The following is an 18730-nucleotide window of genomic DNA, read 5'->3' on the forward strand; positions in this document are numbered from 1 at the left end:
GGTCCACACCCTCCGCGCGGCCCCGCCCTCCGGAATAAGCAGCCTGGGCGGGCTCTGGAACGCTCAGACGCCGCGCACGGCGGGGATTGGTCCGTGAGATTCTGCTTCGGCTCCTCGCAGTTCGCCTCCGCCGCTCCCAGGACACCTGCTCGCTCGGCCAGTGCGGCGGCGCGGGGTTTCCCTGCCGCTCTCGCTCTCGTCTCCCGGCCCGCAGGTTGAGAAGAAGGGGTGGGCCGTCCCGTCTCCGGACCCCGACCGGACGCCTCTTCGCGCCGCTGAGCCGTTGCAGGGCGAGATGAGCACGGACGCGGCGGCCGGGGCGCCTCTGCCCCGGCTCTGCTGCCTGGAGAAGGGTCCGAACGGCTACGGCTTCCACCTGCACGGGGAAAAGGGCAAGGTAGGCCAGTTCATCCGGCTGGTGGAGCCCGGCTCGCCGGCCGAGAAGTCGGGACTGCTGGCCGGAGACCGGCTAGTGGAGGTGAATGGCGAGAACGTGGAGAAAGAGACCCACCAGCAGGTGGTGAGCCGCATCCGTGCCGCACTCAACTCCGTGCGCCTGCTGGTGGTCGACCCCGAGACCGACGAGCGGCTGCAGAAGTTGGGCGTCCAGGTCCGGGAGGAGATGCTGCGCCCCCAGGAAGGATCCGGGCAGGCCGAGCCGCCGGCCGCCGCCGAGGAGCAGGGGGCTGGCGGCGAAAATGAGCCGCCCGCCGCCGCGCCGGAGCCGCACGAGGCCGAGAAGAGCCATCAGGAGCGGGTAAGTGCGGGCCCGGGCCGGACGGCGAGGCTGGAACCGGGTGAGAGGGAGAATAGTCAAGAGACCCAGGCGCCCCGGACGCCCAGCCCTGCTGCCGCCTTGTCTTTCTGAAACTGGATCCTCACGGGGGAGACTGCTTCTGCCCGCCGACCGGGCGAACTGGCAGTTACAGCCTTGAGGCTGCGTCCCGCGACCCCTACTCCCTCTCCCCAGACTGGGCTGGGACCCTGAGCGCCTTTGGGAGTGAGAGTGAGGGCGGGCGGCTCCAGGGAGCCCAGTCGCCTTTTCCTCGACTCTGCTGGTGGTGTCTGCTCCAGTCCCTTGGGACTCCCAATCCCGCCCCTCCTGGTGCAAGTGACCAGCTTCCTCCACGGCCCCTGGGGGTGGTAAATGAAGCTGGGGTGAAGCTAGAGCGGCCCCGACTTCAGAAAGCTAGAGGAATAACTACGCTCTGTCTGTGTGGAGCTGCAGCGCTGGGAGGGGAGGGGAGGGGAGGGGGGCGCACGCTGGGTTCTCAGGCACTTCCCCCCTTCCGCACAGCCCGCTGGCTGGCGTGTGTATCATTAACTTCAGCCTGGCTGGACTTCATCCTCCTGAAGTCCGGTGTGACTTCTAAGAAAGAAGCTCCACCGTCCCAAGGCGATGAATGGGGGTGGGGCTCAGGGACGAGGCGCAGAGGCGTCTGGTCTGGGGGATGGTGGCAGCTCTGCCACCCAGGGGGATTTATGATTCTCAGGAATGTGAGGAGTAAGCGCTGGCTTGTATCTGGGAGCGGGAGGGAAGACCTTGGAGGAGGAGGAACGGCGGCCGGAGTGGTCCAGCGTTCCTGGGCTGTGCAGCGGACAGCAGGTCACCACGGGCAGGTGGCCTTGCCCTGGCATCAGCTGTCTCACTCCAGTCCCTGGACAGCAAGCAGGCTGGTTGCTTTCTGCCCACATTTGGGTTTCCTCTCATGACCCCAGTTTGGATCGGCCGTAGGAGGGGCGGAGGCAAAAGGGAAGTTGTACTGAGCCTTCTGTTTCCCGGAGAGTGAAGGGGGAGGCCTCAGGGTGAGGTTGTGGGGAGCAGGGCCAGGGCCTCCCCTGGGCCCGTTTGGCTTCACCAGCTCTCCACCTGCTGGCAGGGGTGTCCGTGGTGCCAGTAGGAGCCTCCCTTGACAGAGAAAGGGCACAGTTCAGCATTTAAGGGTAGAAGGTGGAGCCGGAGCGGGCCAACTGGTTTGGTGGAGGTGAAGTCACCAGGAGCCCTGTTCAGCCAGAGCTGGGTGCCACGAACGCCAGGGCCACCAGGCTCCTGCTTCCTGCCACTGCCAAGCTGGCATTGGCAAGGGTGGGGGTGGGGTCGGAGCACCCCTGGCAGGGGTTTGACACTGAGGAGTTGGAACCCATGACCTGTGGTCCCAGGCAGAAATCCAATTTGAACTTTGTGCCGAGGGCATCGATTTACCATTCCTTTTTTTTTTTTGGACTTTGGCACTGGCACAAGTAACCCGCCACCTCACCCGGCCCCCCAGATTGCAGTCATGTTCAGCTCCTCCCGGTGCCCTTTTGGTTTTGCTGCTGGGTGCAGGAGAGCCTGCGGCGAGCTGGGGGGCGCAGAGGCCAGAACGGAGGCTTGACCTAGCACACGTGCTCCCCACCAGGCCATCTGAGAAGCTGCAGAGGTTGGCTTCTGCCCCCTGGGCGAGCACAGAATGGGGTTGCCCCATGTAGTGGTGTGACACCTGCATTTGTGTGTATGCTTTGTTGGGCCAGTGGAAGGGAATAGAACCCTCCAGCCAGTCCCGGGGACACCATCACCAGGCCTCTTGGGGTTTCAGGTCAACGAGCAAGTCAGAACTTCTCTGAGCCTTGGTTCTCCCATCAATAAAATGAGGGCATTGGATTCCCAGTGACACCTGCCTTCTCTAGAATTTTACAAATAATGGAAAGTACTTGAGCCCCTAGTGGGTGCTGGACTGAGCATCTTGTACGCCCAGGCATTTGAATCCCAGCTGTGAGCGGGGTCTCTCTTAGCCTCTGCATAGCCGCCGAGCAGCGTTAAGTCCTTCTGGTAGGAGGTTCCCATGAAATCTGGTACGGTGGGCCTGCAGATGACCTGCCCTGTCCTTGCAAAAAAAGAAAAAAAAAAAGTTAATAGACATCATAAGAGTTAATTGTTCCCCGAAAAGACAAGGGACGTCTATATAAGGGATATACCCAGCGTTTGAATGTTACTGATTAGTTTGCATCTGAATTCGTTTGCAAAGTGGGGGCTGTTAATGACATCTCCGTTAGTTCTCAGAAGTGAAAAAGGTGTTAGTGGGAAAGTGTCATGCAGAGTGGGTGGCGGGTGACATCTCACTGGGAAGAGCGGCCTGGGTCGAGAACGATACAGGGCAGAGGGCAAGGGGTGCCCGTAGTACTGATCTCAGAGGAGGTGGCGGGGCGCTTCCAGCTCGGCCCACCTCCACCCACGGGGAGGGAGGGGCAACAGCACCCCTGCTCACGGCCCCCCCGCAGTCACAGGATGAGGCCTAAGTCCTTGAGCGGGGCAGCCAGCCCGGGTCCCACAGCGGGGGCTGGGCAGGCCTGAGCCAGCTCAGCTGTACTCGCTGGGCCACCTCGAGCCAAGTTTCTCTAATCTTCCATTTCCTCTTGTGTAAATTGGGGGTGACAGCAGCGGCGGCCTCGTGGGGTTGGCGGGGTTACATGAGGATGCCTGTTGAGCCAGTAGCTCAGAGCCTCCACGGAGTAAGTGCTCGGTGAACGTTGGTTGCTGGGATCTGAATTAATACATATTTCACAGTGATGATTACACGCCCACCCAGGGGGCAGCTAGCCCTGGATCTGCCTCTCCCGTTGGGCACGTGCAGCCGTGGCCAAGCCTAGCATCCGAAAGTGCTCCATCTGGGGTCGCCATCACTGAAGAATCAGCCCATCACAATCTGGCAGCCTTCTCTCGCCACCGCCCCTCTTGTCTCCAGCAGCCCACCAAACCACTCCGAGGGTCCGAATTCCCTCCCAGCATGCCATGTGCTTTGAGCCTTCGCGCCTGATATTTGCACGTGGGAACCCTCAGTCCCCTTGCGCGCCAAGCACGCTCCCCAAGACCACTCACCTCCCAGGAAACCTTTCCTCCACCCCGCAGGCATCATGAACTCTTCCCTCACCTCCTGTTCCCTGTCCTTCCACCTTTTCTCACACTGAACACTGAACACGTCATATCTGAATCATCTGTTCATATCTCCTCCGCCAGCCCATGCTGAGTCCGAAGGGCAACAGCTGTGGCTTATTTATGTTTATATCCCCAGCACTGTCCCAAGCACTGAGCAGGGAGGGGCTCAATAAATAATTTTTGCATGAATGAATGAGTGCGAAACAGCCATGGGGGACCTTTGTCCTAATTCATCTCAGCCCAACCCACCTGGGTCTGTTCATGCCTCGAGAGCACACCTGGAGATTGGAATTCCAGATAGAGCGTACTCGCTCCTTTTTCTTGCCTACTAGCAGCTTCCATTTTAAAACTAGAGAGCCAAAAGTCTGTGAATCCCAGCCCCGTTGCCCTCTGGCTCTGGCACCCTGATTGTTCAGCGTTCCCCACGAGCCTCAGCTTCTACCTCTGTGAAATGGGGACCCCGACCCCACCCTGCAGGGTTGTGGGAGAGATTTGACGAGATGATGCGGAAGGTGTGTGTAAGTGCCCAGCGTGGGGTGGGTTCCCGCCACACCTGACCTTGATCCCAGAGGTACCCCAGGTGGCAAAGTCGGGGGTGGGCACAATTAGCTGGCAGCCTCCAACCTCTTTCCCATGTTCCCATTTCACACGGACCGAGTTGGAGTCTGCGAGGGCAGAGCAGGGCTTGAGCTGCAGGATGTTTGGATTGGAAATGGACAGGGTGTGACGGCTTGTGTGCTGGTTCCTCCTCTTAAGCCACATACTTGGGATTTCTTTCTCCCCTGGGATAGCCCCTGGTTCTGACCTTCTGGTTCCTGTTTAATCCTGGAGATGATTCTCTTGGAAAGAGAAAGGGGCTTTTTTCTCAAGGAACCCCATCATGTCTCAATGGGGGGGCCCTTCTCTTCCTCCCCAGGCTTCCCATCCTATGGATCCCTGAGGAGGTGGGGGAGCGCTTAGGAATTAGGGGAAGAAGGGGCCTGGCCAAGGTCCTGAGGCTGCTGTGAGCCTCTTACAGAGAGAAACCAGAGCTCTAGACCCCAATAATGGGAGCTACTCTAAGCCTACTAGTTGCCCGGCCCTGGGCCCTAAAGATGGTGATACACACTTCATTGATTTTTTTTTTTCTTCCCTCACCATAACCCTGCAAATCAGGTATTATTTTCTCCATTTTGTAAGTTGATAAATAATAAGTAAACGGTAGTTATTATATGTGTCTGGCAATGTGCTGTGTACTAAACATGCCTTATCTCAGTTAATCCACATGACCACCCTACAGGGTAGATACTAGCCCCATTGTCCGTATGTGGAGACTGAGGCTCCATCAGTGCAGGGGGTGGCCCCACGGTTCTCAGTAGGGAGCCCTTGCCTTGTAGCAGGGCTGTGTCTGCGAACCCCGCTCACTCTGACTCCAGTGTCTGCACGTCCATCCGGCTTGGGTTGTGCTTAAGGGCCTGACCCTCCAGCTGAGTGTCTCTGCCCGTCACATTCTGGGCCACACCAGGGCCATCACAGCAGCATAAATTCAGGCTGCTGGAACCAGCTCCCTGCAAGGATCCAGGGCTCCCAGGTGCTTCTGTTCCCCAGGGGACACCATCAGGAAAAGTTGTCAGCCCTGATGGAAGGCCTCGGTCCAGAAGGGGCGGGCTCCAGGCCCCATCCCTTCTCACATGATGGGCCCAGCCGGGAGTCTGGTGACCAAGTCTCTACCCTCATCCCCAGGGCCTGAGAACTGTCCTTGCTGGCTCTGGGGTTCCCCTGTAGCACAAAGGACTCCCCCCGAGAGGCTGACCTTGACTGTTGGCCTTGGCCTTCCTCCTCCACCCCTCAGGGTAGGACAGTTCACCACGTCCCCTGACCCCAGACCATGTTTAGCTTCCTGCGCCCTGAAAAGGACAAGTGGTTGCGGATGCCCCGAGGCCTGGGTTCTAGTGCCGCTCAAGGCGGGGGGACTGAGGCCGGAGCTCTGACTTTCCAGGGACAAAGGCTCCGGCCTCTCCCTGTGCTTGTTATAAGGTTGCAATGCCCAGTTGAAACAGCAAAGGCCATGGGGATGTAGGGGACAGCCCAATAGTTGAGAGTGAGACCTCTAGGGTCTGTATGGGCCTTTTTGGCAGCCACTGGCCACACGTGGCTCTTAGCGCTTGAAATGTGCTGGTTGAAATTGAGATGTGCTGTAAGTGAAAAATAAAAGGCACACCAGATTTTGAAAACTTAGTACAGAAAAAAGGATGTAAAATATCCCATTAATAACTTTTAAATAGATTACGTGTTAGAGTGATAATATTTTGGATCTGTTGTGTTAAATAAGATATTAAAATTGATTTCTCTTGTTTCTTTTTATGCTCTAATTTGGCTACTAGAAACGTTTAAGTTACCTGCGTGACTGGCATTCTGTTTCTATGGGGCAGTGCTGCTCTAGATCTGAGCTCAAAGCCGACCCTCTTCTCCTATCAGCTGTGTGTACTTGAGCGGTTTATGCCACCTGTTTGAACCTGAGTTTCCTCATCTGTGAAGTGAGGGCAATAATACCCTCCTCCCAAAGGGTTACAATTGGGTCCTAACGAGAATATACACTTGTAAAGCCCTGGTGCGGTGCTTGGGTGCTTGGCACTTAGTAAGTGCTCACTAAACGGCAGCTGCTTTTTGTTATTTCAATAGAGCCCTGATTTCACAAGCTCCGAGAAGGTCCTTACAGAGCCTCTTGGGACAGCCCACAGGAGTTAAATCCAGCAACTTCTGGAAGGAGGGTGAGGGGCGAGGAGGGATGATGGTAGAGAGCCAGCAGCGGCAGGCGGGCATGGGGCGGCCAGCCTTGATGGTGTCCAGCCAGGCCGCAGCCCAGGTACCAGCCTGCTCCATCCCAGGCTTGCCCAGACCTGGGGAGAACTGAGCCAAACTCTCCATCGGGTGGGTCTCTGGCCAGCACCAGGAGAAAAGAGCCAGAGGGAGTACCTGGCTCAGGGTCCCTGCCGGGGGTGGGGGGCGGGTGTCAGAGAAGCAGCCCCCACTTTATCATCTGGCTCCCTCATGGATCCCACCCTGCGGGTCTCCGGAGAAGGGCCTTCCCGCTGAGAAACAGCAAGCACAAGATCAAGGCCTAGAGTCGCTCCTTTTTTGCAGAGGGAGGTGTCCAGCATTCCTCAGTGTGCGCAGACCTTGGGCCGGGGTGTCTTCTAGGGAGAAATAAATGAAGCCACATCAGGGCCAGAGATCATGGGTCAGTGACAGCCAAGCCCTTGGTACCTCCCTTTGGGTGAGGGGAGGATGCCTACAGTCTGAGCTCCTGGTCACTTCCCAGCCTGCCCTGAGGACAGCGCCCCCATGCCACCCAGTCACACGGCACCCCCAGGCAGGGGCAGCTCGCTCCATCCTGGTTTCCTTGAAGACTTGGCACCACACCCAGGCCTGTGTCTCCAGAGCCCCGCAGAGCAGCCCTGGCTCCTTGCACCCGGCGTACCCCACCCCTCCCCCGCCAGAGCAGCCCGGGCTCCATCTCTCCACCTCGCCACCCCTCCTCCCTTGTTGGGGCTGATTCCCCTGTGTGGGGCGGCAGGGTATCATTCTTATCTTATTTGCATAAACAAGAGCCCTGGGCAGGCCGGGCTGGGGGGAAGGGCAGTCTGGGGAGGTGACGAGTCACCTCTGTTGTTCCCCTAGCCACCCCGGTGGTCCTCCTGCCCCTCCAGCCGCCCCTTCTGGGGCCCAGAGCTGGCTGGCCTGTGAGAAGCGGCCTGGCTGTTTCCTATAGCGCCCGTCACCACGGCACCGGCCAGGGAGGGGCTGGGCCCAGTGGGGCGTTGGCCCCCAGCCGCCCTCCCCGGAGGAGCAGGGAGCGGCCCTGGGCCTGCTCCCCAGAGACGGTCACCAGGATTAGGGTATCGACTTTCCCCAGCTTTCCAGGTGGCTGCTGGTGGTGCCTATTGAATTCCGTGCCCAGCGTCCGCTCCCTGGGCTGAGTGGGTGGAGGTGACTGGGCGGCCAGTTGAGGTGGGGCTGAGCTCCCTGGGTGAGGAGGCAAGAACGGAGTGAGCAGCCAGGGCAGGTCTGTGCAAGGCTTGGGACAGCCTGAGACCCGGAGGGTGGGAGAAGCCCCCATGGGAAGAGTCTAGAGGCAGCTCTCCTGACAGGGTCTCTTCTGGAAGGCAGGTCTGGCATTGTCTGGAAGTGAGAGACTCATCCAGCCCCCAGCCGCCCCAGCCCATTTGCACAGCCCGTCGGCCACCATTGCCTCATGGTCTTTCCTCTCACTTCTCTGCCAGTCTCCCCGCTGCGCAGATCCTGATTTTTACTTCCGAGCTGTCATCCTCACTGGAAGACCCACCTGAATCTCTGAACACTCTGGGGCCATGTTCCCCTCTGGAGCTGCCACCATGGCACAAGTCCTCTCCTGAGCTCCTGGGAGCCACATACCACCCCCAAGATGTCCCAGATGTTCCATTTATTCCCCTTGCCCCAGAGGCAGAACCCAGGCCTTGCCCCAGCTCTGGGGGTGTGGGCCCAGAGCAATGGTGGCCAAGCTCCAGCCAGCACCTGACCCCTCCTTCTCCCCATCTTCTCTTCTCAGTGCTGGGCCTGGAGACCACACACCCTTAGGGAGCTGCCCCAGGACTCCTGACAGCACCAGCCTCCACCAGGCTGGGATGGGCTCCTTTGATGGGCTGACTCAGCAGCTGGCAATGACACCTCCTGGGGGCAGCTGGGGGAAGGGTGGAGAGCAATGCGCCCCCCCACCCACCCAGTCCCATGGGAAGGGAGGGAGCCTCTGGGGACTGGGGAAGATGGGAGCTGGGTGGGGCTCTACACTTGTCTGAGCGCTTCGGAAAACGCCTGGGGTTTCCTTGTCCCCTGGCCCAGCCACCCCCAGAAAGCAGCAGAACAGGTCCCAGTGCAGGGGGAAGGGAGCGGCGGGGGCCTGGGCCCTGCAGGTGGGTCTACCATTTCCTGAGATCCTCATGGCTTGGCACCGGCAGAAGGGAGTGAGGTGCATACGACAGGTCACCAGGCAAGGGTCCCCGGGGTGAAAGGTGCTGAGCATCAGTCAGGGAAGCCCACGGCACGGAGACCCATCACGGGGGCAGCCAGGGCCGCCCCGCCAGCCAGGAGGACACCAGAAGCCGCCGGGCCTGCTCACTGCCGTGTCGCCCCGCGAGAGGCCGCGAGCCTGAGCCTCGGAAGGAAGCCAGCGGTTTCATCATCTCCTCGCCCCTCCCAGCAGAGGCTGCAACCGGTGTTTGCAACTCCTCAGCTCCAAATGGGCCTCCTCCCAGCCTGGGCTTGGGCCCTTCCAGGGATGGTGGCAGGAGCACAGGTCCCCAGTCAGAGCCCGGGGTGGCGTCCTGGCTCCTCCACCGTGAAGCTCTGACATCAGGCAGTGGGCTTCCTGTCTCAGTTTCCCCATCTCGAGGACAGGGGTTAGGGTTAACCCTCAGCCTACCCCTAACCCGATCTCGAGGGTGGGAGGAAGGCTCTCTGGAGTGAGGGGCGGCGAGGGGAGCAGAGACATCAGAGCTGCCCTCTCCCTTCCCCCTGATTCACCCTCCCCGCTTTCTCAGGGTGACTGCAGAGCGCTGCCCGGCTGGGGCAGAAAGCTGAGCCTGCCCGGTGGTAGCAACTGGTCGGACCTGTTCCTGCTCCCCTGGGCCTGGGGGAGGGCTGTGCTGGCAGCTCCGTGGAGGGATTAGCTTGAGGGGAAAAGAGCCTCACTCCCGGAACCAGATCCCGGTGGGGGGTGGGGGGCGGGGGCCGCAGGCTGCGGGAGGGGCTCCCCCCCCCACCCCAGGGGAAGCAGCGGGAGGGGGGCATCAGCAGGCGAGTGGGCCTGCAGTGAGGACCAGAAGGGGGATGAGGAGAACTGGAGAAAAGAGGGTGCCTCCGTGGGCGCCCCCCACTTTTTTATGCTCACTTAACTGTCTCAGCTGTTGTCTGGGGTGAAGTGAGAGCGCACGGGGCCTCTAGCCCAGATTAGGGTAAACCCGGGCCTAACCGTCACCTCACCCCTCCTTCCTGTCCTGTGGGGCCTCTCCACACCCCCTACCAACATCCTGAAACACACAAAGGCCCACCCAGGCATCTAAAGGAAAGCAGAGTCACCCTCCGCTGGCCACCTCCCTACCCCTCCCAGAGCAGAGGGGTGGGGACTGAGTCTTCACTGCAGATGGCAGCTGCTTCCTGGGGCCAGCCAGTTGGGGCAGGAGGCCTGTAAGCCCTCCCCTCCCTCCCCGCCCCTCCCTTGCCTTCTCCTCTCCCAGCTGGGGAGTGAGGTCTCAGAGCTACACGGCACCCCACCCTCAGAATCTCACTTCTCAACTTCTTGTGACTATTCATTAGTATTGATATTAACAACGATGGCAAAGGCCCCCGTGCACAGGGATTTTAGCGTGGTCAGGTGTTCCCACATATGTTAATTACCCCCTGGACCTCCTAGCAACCCTGGCACTAAGAATGGTCTACAAACAAGGAACCCAAGGCTCTGAGAAGGAAATTACTTGCCCCAGGTCACATAGCTCATAAGCAGGAGAAGCTGGAACCTGGGCCAGGGCCCTGACTTCAGCGTTTGCTCCCTGCCTGGCAGCCGGGTGATAACCCAGAGCTAGCAGGCCTGGGAGAAGGGGGAAAGGGACCCCAAGTCAGGCATGGGCTCAGGCCTCTGGCCCCCTCACACTGTATTCCCTCCATCATGTAAACGTACCCTAGGGCTGCAGCTTCTAAGCTAAGCTGCTTAGGCTGGTGAAAACTGTTTTCAGTGGAGGGTCTGAGTGTTTCAGAGCAATCTTCCTGTGCCTTTTCCGTGGGTCCCCCTCTCCAGGCCATGGCCACAGCCACACGGGGCTCCCTTCAGCCCAGCCCTGCTTCTCACTGCTCCCCTCCCCATTCAGGCTCCTTGGGGACCCACATGGTCTTTGGGGTTCTGTTGCTGCCTTTGCCCTCAGCCTTGGTTCTGCTGGTGGGAAGTGCCTGTCCTGTCTGGGACCCCTGGCTGTGCCTCCCTCCAGTCTGTGGTCATCTGGCCCCCAGCTCCCTTTCGGCTGGGCCATTTTGCTTGGTGGGGACGAGACAGGAGTCCGTGTGGGCGAGGAAAGGCTTTACTGTAAACATGCTGACCAGCTTTGAGTAACCAGCTGCCCTGGCTTCCCCCGCTGCAGACAATAGGGTACAAAAGGGCTGGGGGTCCCCAGTCAATGTCCCAGGTACCCAGCCAGGCTGGCAGGGTTGCTACCGCCTGAGAGATGAGGTAGCCATCAAAATAACATGATTACCCTTAGAATGTCAAAAGGGGAGAGACTTGAGCTAATCTGCTCCCACCCCTCATTTGCCAGGAGAGGGAACGGTGGCCTGCCCAGGGTCACCCGGCCGGGTTGCTGCAGTGCGGGGTCTCAGGCCTTCTGAGTCCCAGGCCAGCATTCTCCCTCGTTGCTGCGTAGGGTCTCAGCAAGGTTGCATCCTCCCCCAGTCTTCCTTGGTGGGGAGGTGGGGTCAGGCACGGAGCAGGGAGGGCGGAACCCGGCATGCCGCAGAATGACCGTGGCCCCTCCTTTCTCCCCGCAGCACGAGCTTCGGCCTCGGCTCTGCGCCATGAAGAAGGGCCCCAACGGCTACGGCTTCAACTTGCACAGCGACAAGTCCAAGCCAGGCCAGTTCATCCGGGCAGTGGACCCAGACTCGCCCGCTGAGGCCTCGGGGCTCCGGGCCCAGGACCGCATCGTGGAGGTAACGCTTCTTGCTCTCTTCCCAGGTTCTTCCTTCCTGACTGCGGGAGGCCTCCCCTGCGGCAGGCGTCACATCATTGCTCCTTCATTAGCCCGTGAGGCTCGGGCAGCCCAGAGATACCAGACCGATGGATGGATGGGGGAGGGGGGAGGATGGTGGGTGAGTGGGCAGGAGGGAAGGAGGGAAGGACAAAAGGAAGGAAAGATGGGGGACTTCCCTGGCGGTCCAGTGGTTAGGACTGCACGCTTCCACTCCTGGGGCCCGGGTTCAATCCCTGGTCGGGGAACTGAGATCCACAAGCCATGCGGTGTGGCAAAAAAAAAAAAAAAAAGATTTAAAAAAAAAAAAGGAGGGGCTTCCCTGGTGGCGCAGTGGTTGAGAATCTGCCTGCTAATGCAGGGGACACGGGTTCGAGCCCTGGTCTGGGAAGATCCCACATGCCGCGGAGCAACTAGGCCCGTGAGCCACAATTACTGAGCCTGCGCGTCTGGAGCCTGTGCTCCGCAACAAGAGAGGCCGCGATAGTTAGAGGCCCGCGCACCGCGATGAAGAGTGGCCCCCACTTGCCGCAACTAGAGAAAGCCCTCGCACAGAAACGAAGACCCAACACAGCCATAAATAAATAAATAAATAAATAAATAAAATTTTAAAAAAAAAAAAAAAGGAAGGAAGGAAAGATGGGTGGTGGACGGATGGAGAGATGGACTGACTTCTTTCCTGCCTGGATCTCCCCTGGGCTCTTCGTCTCCGAGCAGACACTCAGCTGTCCACGACTCACCCATCCATCCAGCTAGACGTCTGGGGCCACCGCCAGAACTTCCCGCTGCCCGAGGCCTCCATGCCAGGCACAAGGATGGGGGCGGGAGGATGAAATCCTTCTCCCAAGTGGAGCTGTCAGGCACACTCTTACACTCTTGTGCTACGCTCGTTGGGAGAGGAAATGTGAACCAAGTGTCTTGGGGCCGGTCCCAGAATCTCAGTCTTAGAACCTTAGAGCTGGAAGATCAGCTCTCCCAAGACTTCTCATTTTACATGTGAGCAAACCAAGGCCCAGGGAGGGAAGTACCTAGAAAAGCTGGGGCCCAACCCAGGCCTCCCATATCTTTCCCGTCCCATCTCACAGCTGTGTTTGTTCAGTCTTGGCTGGGTATTTTCTTTGGCTTTTCCCACGTGTCCTGCCTCCCCATCTGACCGTCAAGTGGGAGGGTCACTTGGCCTGGTTCAGGACTCCACAGGCAAGGGGGGGTGCTGAGTGTCCCCCAATTGCCAACTGGCCGAGGACAAAGAGGACCCCTTGTACCGCTTCCACCTGCCCCCGCCCACCCCGGAACTGAGGCCTGTGCCAGTAACCCCTGCCCCCGCCCACAGGTGAACGGGGTCTGCGTGGAGGGCAGGCAGCACGGGGACGTGGTATCCGCCATCAAGGCTGGCGGGGACGAGACCAAGCTGCTGGTGGTGGACAAGGAGACCGACGAGTTCTTCAGGAAATGCAAAGTGATCCCGTCTCAGGAGCACCTGTATGGTGAGCTGGGCGGCGCGGCCCGAGGCCCCCACGTCAGGGATGTGGGCCGCTGCTCTAGACTCTACTGTGTCCCAGGGGATGGGAGGCAGACGGTGTAGGTTGGGAGAGAGGGTCAGGGAGAGGACGCCGGCGCTTAACGGTGGGTTTCTGAGGATGGCACATGACGGGGGGGAAGCTGGCACGAGGGATGGCGAGATGGAAGAGAGCTGCTGATCCCCAGGCCAAAGCTGCAGCGCTGGAGGGAGGCCTGGGCCCCCACCCCTCTCCCCCCAGCAAGCTCTCAGGGCAGTGCTGATGCAAGGAAAGGGTTAAGTCTGGAGAGGCTTCCAGCCTTAGCTTGGTCAGATCAGAGTCCAATGACAGGGCCCAGTACCTCCCCTTCCCTTCTCTCAGGTTGTCTTGGAAACCCAGGCTCGCTGGCTCTAGAGAGCAGTGGGTCCCTGGGCCCCTGCCCTCCCCATCCCCCGCATCACCCTGCCAAGCCTGGCACCTCCCCCGCCCTAGCCCAAGCCAAATGGGGCAGGGCTGCTGCATCAGGGCAGGGAGGAGTTGAGCAGCGCTCTTCTCCCTGGTCTGGACTTTTCTCCCTGGGAAGACGGCTCCTGGAGGGGTGGGGGGCTGGGTGGTAAATCTTTGGACTTTGCGATGGGTGGGGCCTCCCTGAGGGTCATATTTGTAGCAGATGGGTCCACACAAAGGTCCTGCCACAAACTTAGATCCCCAGCTGGAGGGGCCCAGTGGGTCCTGGGGGTTCCTGGAAGCGGGGATGGGTGAGTTAGAAGTCGCTAGCAGACTCTGGGCATGGGAGGTGGGTACCCCTTTACCCTTGGCTCCCAAGTTCATGGAAACCAGGTAACTCAGATTATCCCCTTTCTCATTAAGGGGGAAACTGAAGCCAAGAGAAGCCCCCAGCCTTGTTCTTGGCAACATGGTGTGGGAAGACTGAAATCAGCTGAAATCTGGATTCCCCTCAGCTGCTCAAATACCTCCCCCAGCCTCCCCCAGCATCCTTCTCCGCCCCCCACCCCCAAGTCATCAACCCTCAGACATTCCTCCCTCCTCTGTCCCCTTCTGGCTGGGTGGGAACGCCCTGGGAACCTCAGTGACTGCAGCCTCTGGCCAGAGGACCTGCACAGGGAGACCTGGGGGTGGGTACCCTCCCCGGGTGACCCTCCTCCCAGCTGGATGTAACTCTCCCCATGGAGAGGAATGCCCCCTCCCAGCGGCTGCCTCCCTACCACAGTGAGAGCGCCTGCAGCTCATGGGTGAGGGGCTGCTTGCAGCGGGATGGGAGTGAGTGTCCCCGTGTCCCAGCAATCCCCTGCCCAGCCACCGTGGGAAGGCTGGGTGAGAGTCAGGTATGCCTGCCTTGTGCCGGGGCCCCGGTCCAGGGGAGGAGAAAGACACACGCTGATCTTAAGCTAAGAGTTCAGAAGAAACCCACCCAGGCTGACCAGTCCCCAGAGATGGAACAGCCCCCCTTGCAGCCAGGTGGGGTGTCTACCCTGAGTGAGCCCAGGGAGGGTGACCTCAGGCCCGGTTTCTCTCCCTCTGACCCCTTCTGCCACCACCAGGTTTCCCATTGGCTGGGGGAGGGCACACGCAGGACTCTGCCCTGAGCCCTCTGGTCCCGTCCCCCCCCACCATCCCCACACTGGCCAGTAGGAGTTGGGGTTCTTTTCTTTCAGCTGATGCAGGTACTAATCATAACCAGGGTGTGGTCCCAGTTCTGGTGACGCCACCGTCACCTAGGAAGCATTTGAAAGAGATTGATTCCTTGGCCTGTCCCAGACCCACTGAAACAGAAACTCTGATGCCAAAGCCCAGGAATCTGTATTTCTAACAAGCTTCCTGGGTGGCTGGTAGGCAGCCGGCCTGGAATTTCAGCCCCCTCTAGGACAGTGCTTTTTTTCAAACAGCTCCTTACTCATCAGTGGTTCTTGGGATTAATCGAGTAGGCAGAGGCCAGCATCTTTTTTTTTTTTAATGAAACTGAATAGAAAATATCAAAAAGCATTGCGATGTAGTAAGGGCAAGTTGTTTTGTTAAACTTTTGTCACACACATGCATAATCTGTGTGGGTGCTGGGTTGTCAAAATGTCAAAGGTACTCACAGTGGGTGGCAGTCAAGAGACTTTTAACCACTGACCTTGGGGAGCAAGATCTGCTTATCTGCCCAAACCCCGCAACTTCCATTGCCTTCCATGCCCCACTCCATCGGCATTCCCCAGAGCCTCTGACTCACCTCCACTCTTTTCTCCTTCGCCTAGGTCCCTTGCCTGAGCCCTTCACCAATGGAGAGATCCAGAAGGTAAAGGCAGACCCCTAATTGCTTCTCTGGCGCTCAGTCCTGGGGTGCAGGAGGAGGTGGGAGGTGGACAGCATCTGGCTCAAGTGGAAACTACGGGTTTCCAGGCTGCTCCCTCCTGAGCCCCAAGCTATGTAACTGCCCGTTTATCCCTCAGCCCCCGCCTGGGGCCAAGGCAGAGGGGAGGGAGAGGGGCCTGGCCGGGCCGTCTGCAGCCCGCCATCCTGGGTGACAAGCTCCGCCTCTAGCTCCCCACCGCACAGAGGAGGCCATTCTTCCCCCTAAGAACAGAGCTGCAGTGTCTGGCCGCGCGCTTCCCGGCCCCTGCTACTTCCAGTCTGGGTTGGAAGAACAAAGCCTCTCCTGCCCAGGCAGAAGGGAAGAGAAGGCAGCGGAGGCTGGGGGAGAGATGGCGGGGCCTGGTGCCAGCTGGGGCCACAGAGGAACCCAGGCAGGAGCTGACACCAAGCCACAGCCCCGGTCAAGGCCTTGGCTCTAGGATGGGCCGACTCACTGTCAGACCACAGAACGGGAGCTCTCTGCAGGGTCTGCTCAAAGGCTTCCCTGTCCCCGGGGGACACAGCAAGGAGCTGGCCCTGGACCACCTGAGCCTTCCGTCACTCTACCTGTGGGTCTAGAACTCTCATCCACCCCCTTCCTTCAAAGCCCTTCTTGGCTGCTTTGGGGTTAAGATTTCAAGAATCCCGGGGTCAAGTCCAAGTAAACAGTCAGATGGGCTGCAGGAGATTCAGGGAGCATCACGGGCGTTCCCCACGCCAAGCAAAGATGCTCCCAGTGTCCCCACACTCCAGGAGGCCCCTCCTGGGTCACCGTCCCAAAAGGCGAGTCAGGCCCAAAGGCTGCATTGGGAGGACTGGGGCGGGTAACTCAGCTAATCCCACGATGGATGGTTCCTCCTGCCTGGGTGGTGGAACCGGGCTACCCTCTGATCCTTGGAAGAATGTGAAAATGTAAATCCTCGAGGGGCCCTGGCAGGCTCAGGCGGTGGGGCTCTGGGGTGGATAGCAAGGGCTTAAGTGGAATTTCTCAGACCAAGGCGCCTGTCTTCCCTGGGAATGCCCTTCCTCGCCCAGGACTGCCCACCCCATGCCCTGCCCACCCACACGCCTCCTCTCTGTGCCAGGAGAACAGTCGTGAAGCCCTGGTGGAGACGGCCTCCGAGAGCCCCAGGCCAACCCTGGCAAGGTCCACCTCCAGTGACACCAGTGAGGAGGTAGGCTGGCCGGCTGGGCGGACGGGGGGTGGCACTGGGTGACAGGAAGTCCGTTCCCAGGCCACACTTGTTCCTGGCACACCAGCCTGTGTGGAGGTCACATGCTGAGCCACGTTCAGTTCTTGTGACCCGGCTTCCCTGGGCACTGCCCGAAGGGAGCCACCTCGCCAAGGCACTAACTCCCGCTCTCTGTCGCCCCCTCCTCTTTACAGCTGAATTCCCAAGACAGCCTCAAGAATCAGGACTGCACGGCACCCTCACCTACCTCCTCCTCCTCCTCCTCCGACCCCATCCTGGACTTCAACATCTCCCTGGCCGTGGCCAAAGAGAGGGCCCACCAGAAGCGCAGCAGCAAGCGGGCCCCACAGATGGACTGGAGCAAGAAAAACGAACTCTTCAGCAACCTCTGAGCGCCCCTCCCACCAGCCACCAGGAAGGCTGGCCAGCCCCACACACACCCCGGCCCGACTCCTTTTCCCTCTTCCCCACTTCCCCCCAAATCGACACACCAATCAGCACCAGCATCTCCTCTCTTGGCAAATCTGACTTTTCTAGAGAACTGTGTTCTTACTTCAGGGAAGGTGACTGTTTTTCTGTCCTGGCCCCAATCAGAAAGCAGACTGTCCCCCACTGGGTGCTTCAGCCTACCAGGTGTCCCGATGCCGCCCTCCTGGGACATCACCGGGACCTCCACCGAGCAAGGATCGTGGGACTGGGCGAGAGGTCACCTTCCCACATGACCCCCAGTGATGACTGGGTCCAGGATTGATCAAGGACTCAGATCACAGCAACATCTCGGAGTGGACAGGGGGCCATCATCCTAAGCTGTGGCTTGGGCATCTTATTTTTGATTTTTTTTTTTTTTTTTAAAGAGTGCGGTACCGCACACTTTAGTGGGACTTTCGTTTCCTTGATTAACATGATTTTCCAGGTTGTTGCATCCAGGACATAGCAGCGGCCTTAGCCTAAAACTTTTTTGTTTCTGCTCCCACCCCCCAGAGACCTGGGCAACACGGGGAGGGTTTGGCCACCCGCTGCCCAGCCCTGAGCCAGGCACAGTTGTAAGGAAACATTATCAAAATTCAACTGGTTTCTCCAAACCGCCTTGGCCTCTGTGTTTTCCTTTGGAGCTCTGTCCATGGGTGTTCCTGGCGTGGCCTCTAGCGGAGAGGGTAGGGAACAGCTGGAGGGAGGGGATGGTCCAGGGTTCCGTGAGCCCGAGCCCGGAGCGGGAGGTGGGGTGGCCTTATCCCGAGGGCCTTGAGCCTGTAGCTGCTGGGTGGCCCCGCTGTGCCCCCGCCCACGCCATGTGTTTGGCTCACTGGGGCTGCCCTAGAGGGACGTTCATCAGGGAAAGTGGGAGCTAAACCCACATGCTCGGAGGGCGCCGAGAAGGCACCTCGGATTCCAGGAGCGTTGAAACTGAATTCACGATGGAGCCAGACTTGGAAAGAGAAGGCTTTTGCCTTTAATCTTTCCACCCACAGCCAGCGAGGTACAGGAGTCCCAGGAGTGGCCTGAGCTGGTCCCAGATACTCTCATCTTCTCTGGCCGTGGACCTGACTGGAGGGACTGGGGGAAATCAAACCTGGCCCACCGAGGCCTGGGACGTGCTTGTGGCAGGTGGCATGGAGGGGACTTTCCAAGAGCAAAATGCCCTGCTCCTCCATAAGAGACCCAGGTCCCTTATACCTCTGGCCCCTGAGGCCACATCCTGGAGATCTGCCAGGGTGGCCTGCCAGGGCCAGGTTCCTGGGCAGGTGCTCAGAAGGAAGGGAAGCTGGCCCTAGGCTATTCTCTACCCAACCAGGAGGCCACTCAGAAGCCAGGTTCCTGGGACTGAGGTGAACAAGTAGGGAGACAGTGAACCAGGGAGGAGACCCCTGGAGCCCCTGGGGTTGAGAGAAGGGCAGGTCACTATCTGGCCATCGCTATCTGACCTGTTAAGGTTTGGATCCCACCATTGTTAAGAGAAACCTTCCAAAACCCTTATCACAACACCACTGGCAGCAGTTAGGCTGGGCCTGGCCTGCCCCCAGCCCG

General features: G+C 59.4%; 1 protein-coding gene across 1 annotated transcript; it reads left to right on the top strand.

The window, feature by feature from the left end:
• The first annotated feature begins 78 nt into the window (after window positions 1-78).
• NHERF1 (NHERF family PDZ scaffold protein 1) lies at window positions 79-17787 on the top strand. The gene is made up of 6 exons (XM_082373094.1): window positions 79-757; window positions 11462-11623; window positions 12992-13145; window positions 15416-15456; window positions 16598-16687; window positions 16900-17787. The coding sequence occupies exons 1-6, from the start codon at window positions 296-298 to the stop codon at window positions 17095-17097; spliced, it is 1107 nt and encodes a 368-aa protein (XP_082229220.1). The 5' UTR covers window positions 79-295; the 3' UTR covers window positions 17098-17787.
• Window positions 17788-18730: the final 943 nt, after the last annotated feature.

This window comes from Balaenoptera borealis, assembly GCF_965194805.1.
Source record: "Balaenoptera borealis genome assembly, chromosome: 20".
Lineage (NCBI taxonomy): Eukaryota > Metazoa > Chordata > Mammalia > Artiodactyla > Balaenopteridae > Balaenoptera > Balaenoptera borealis.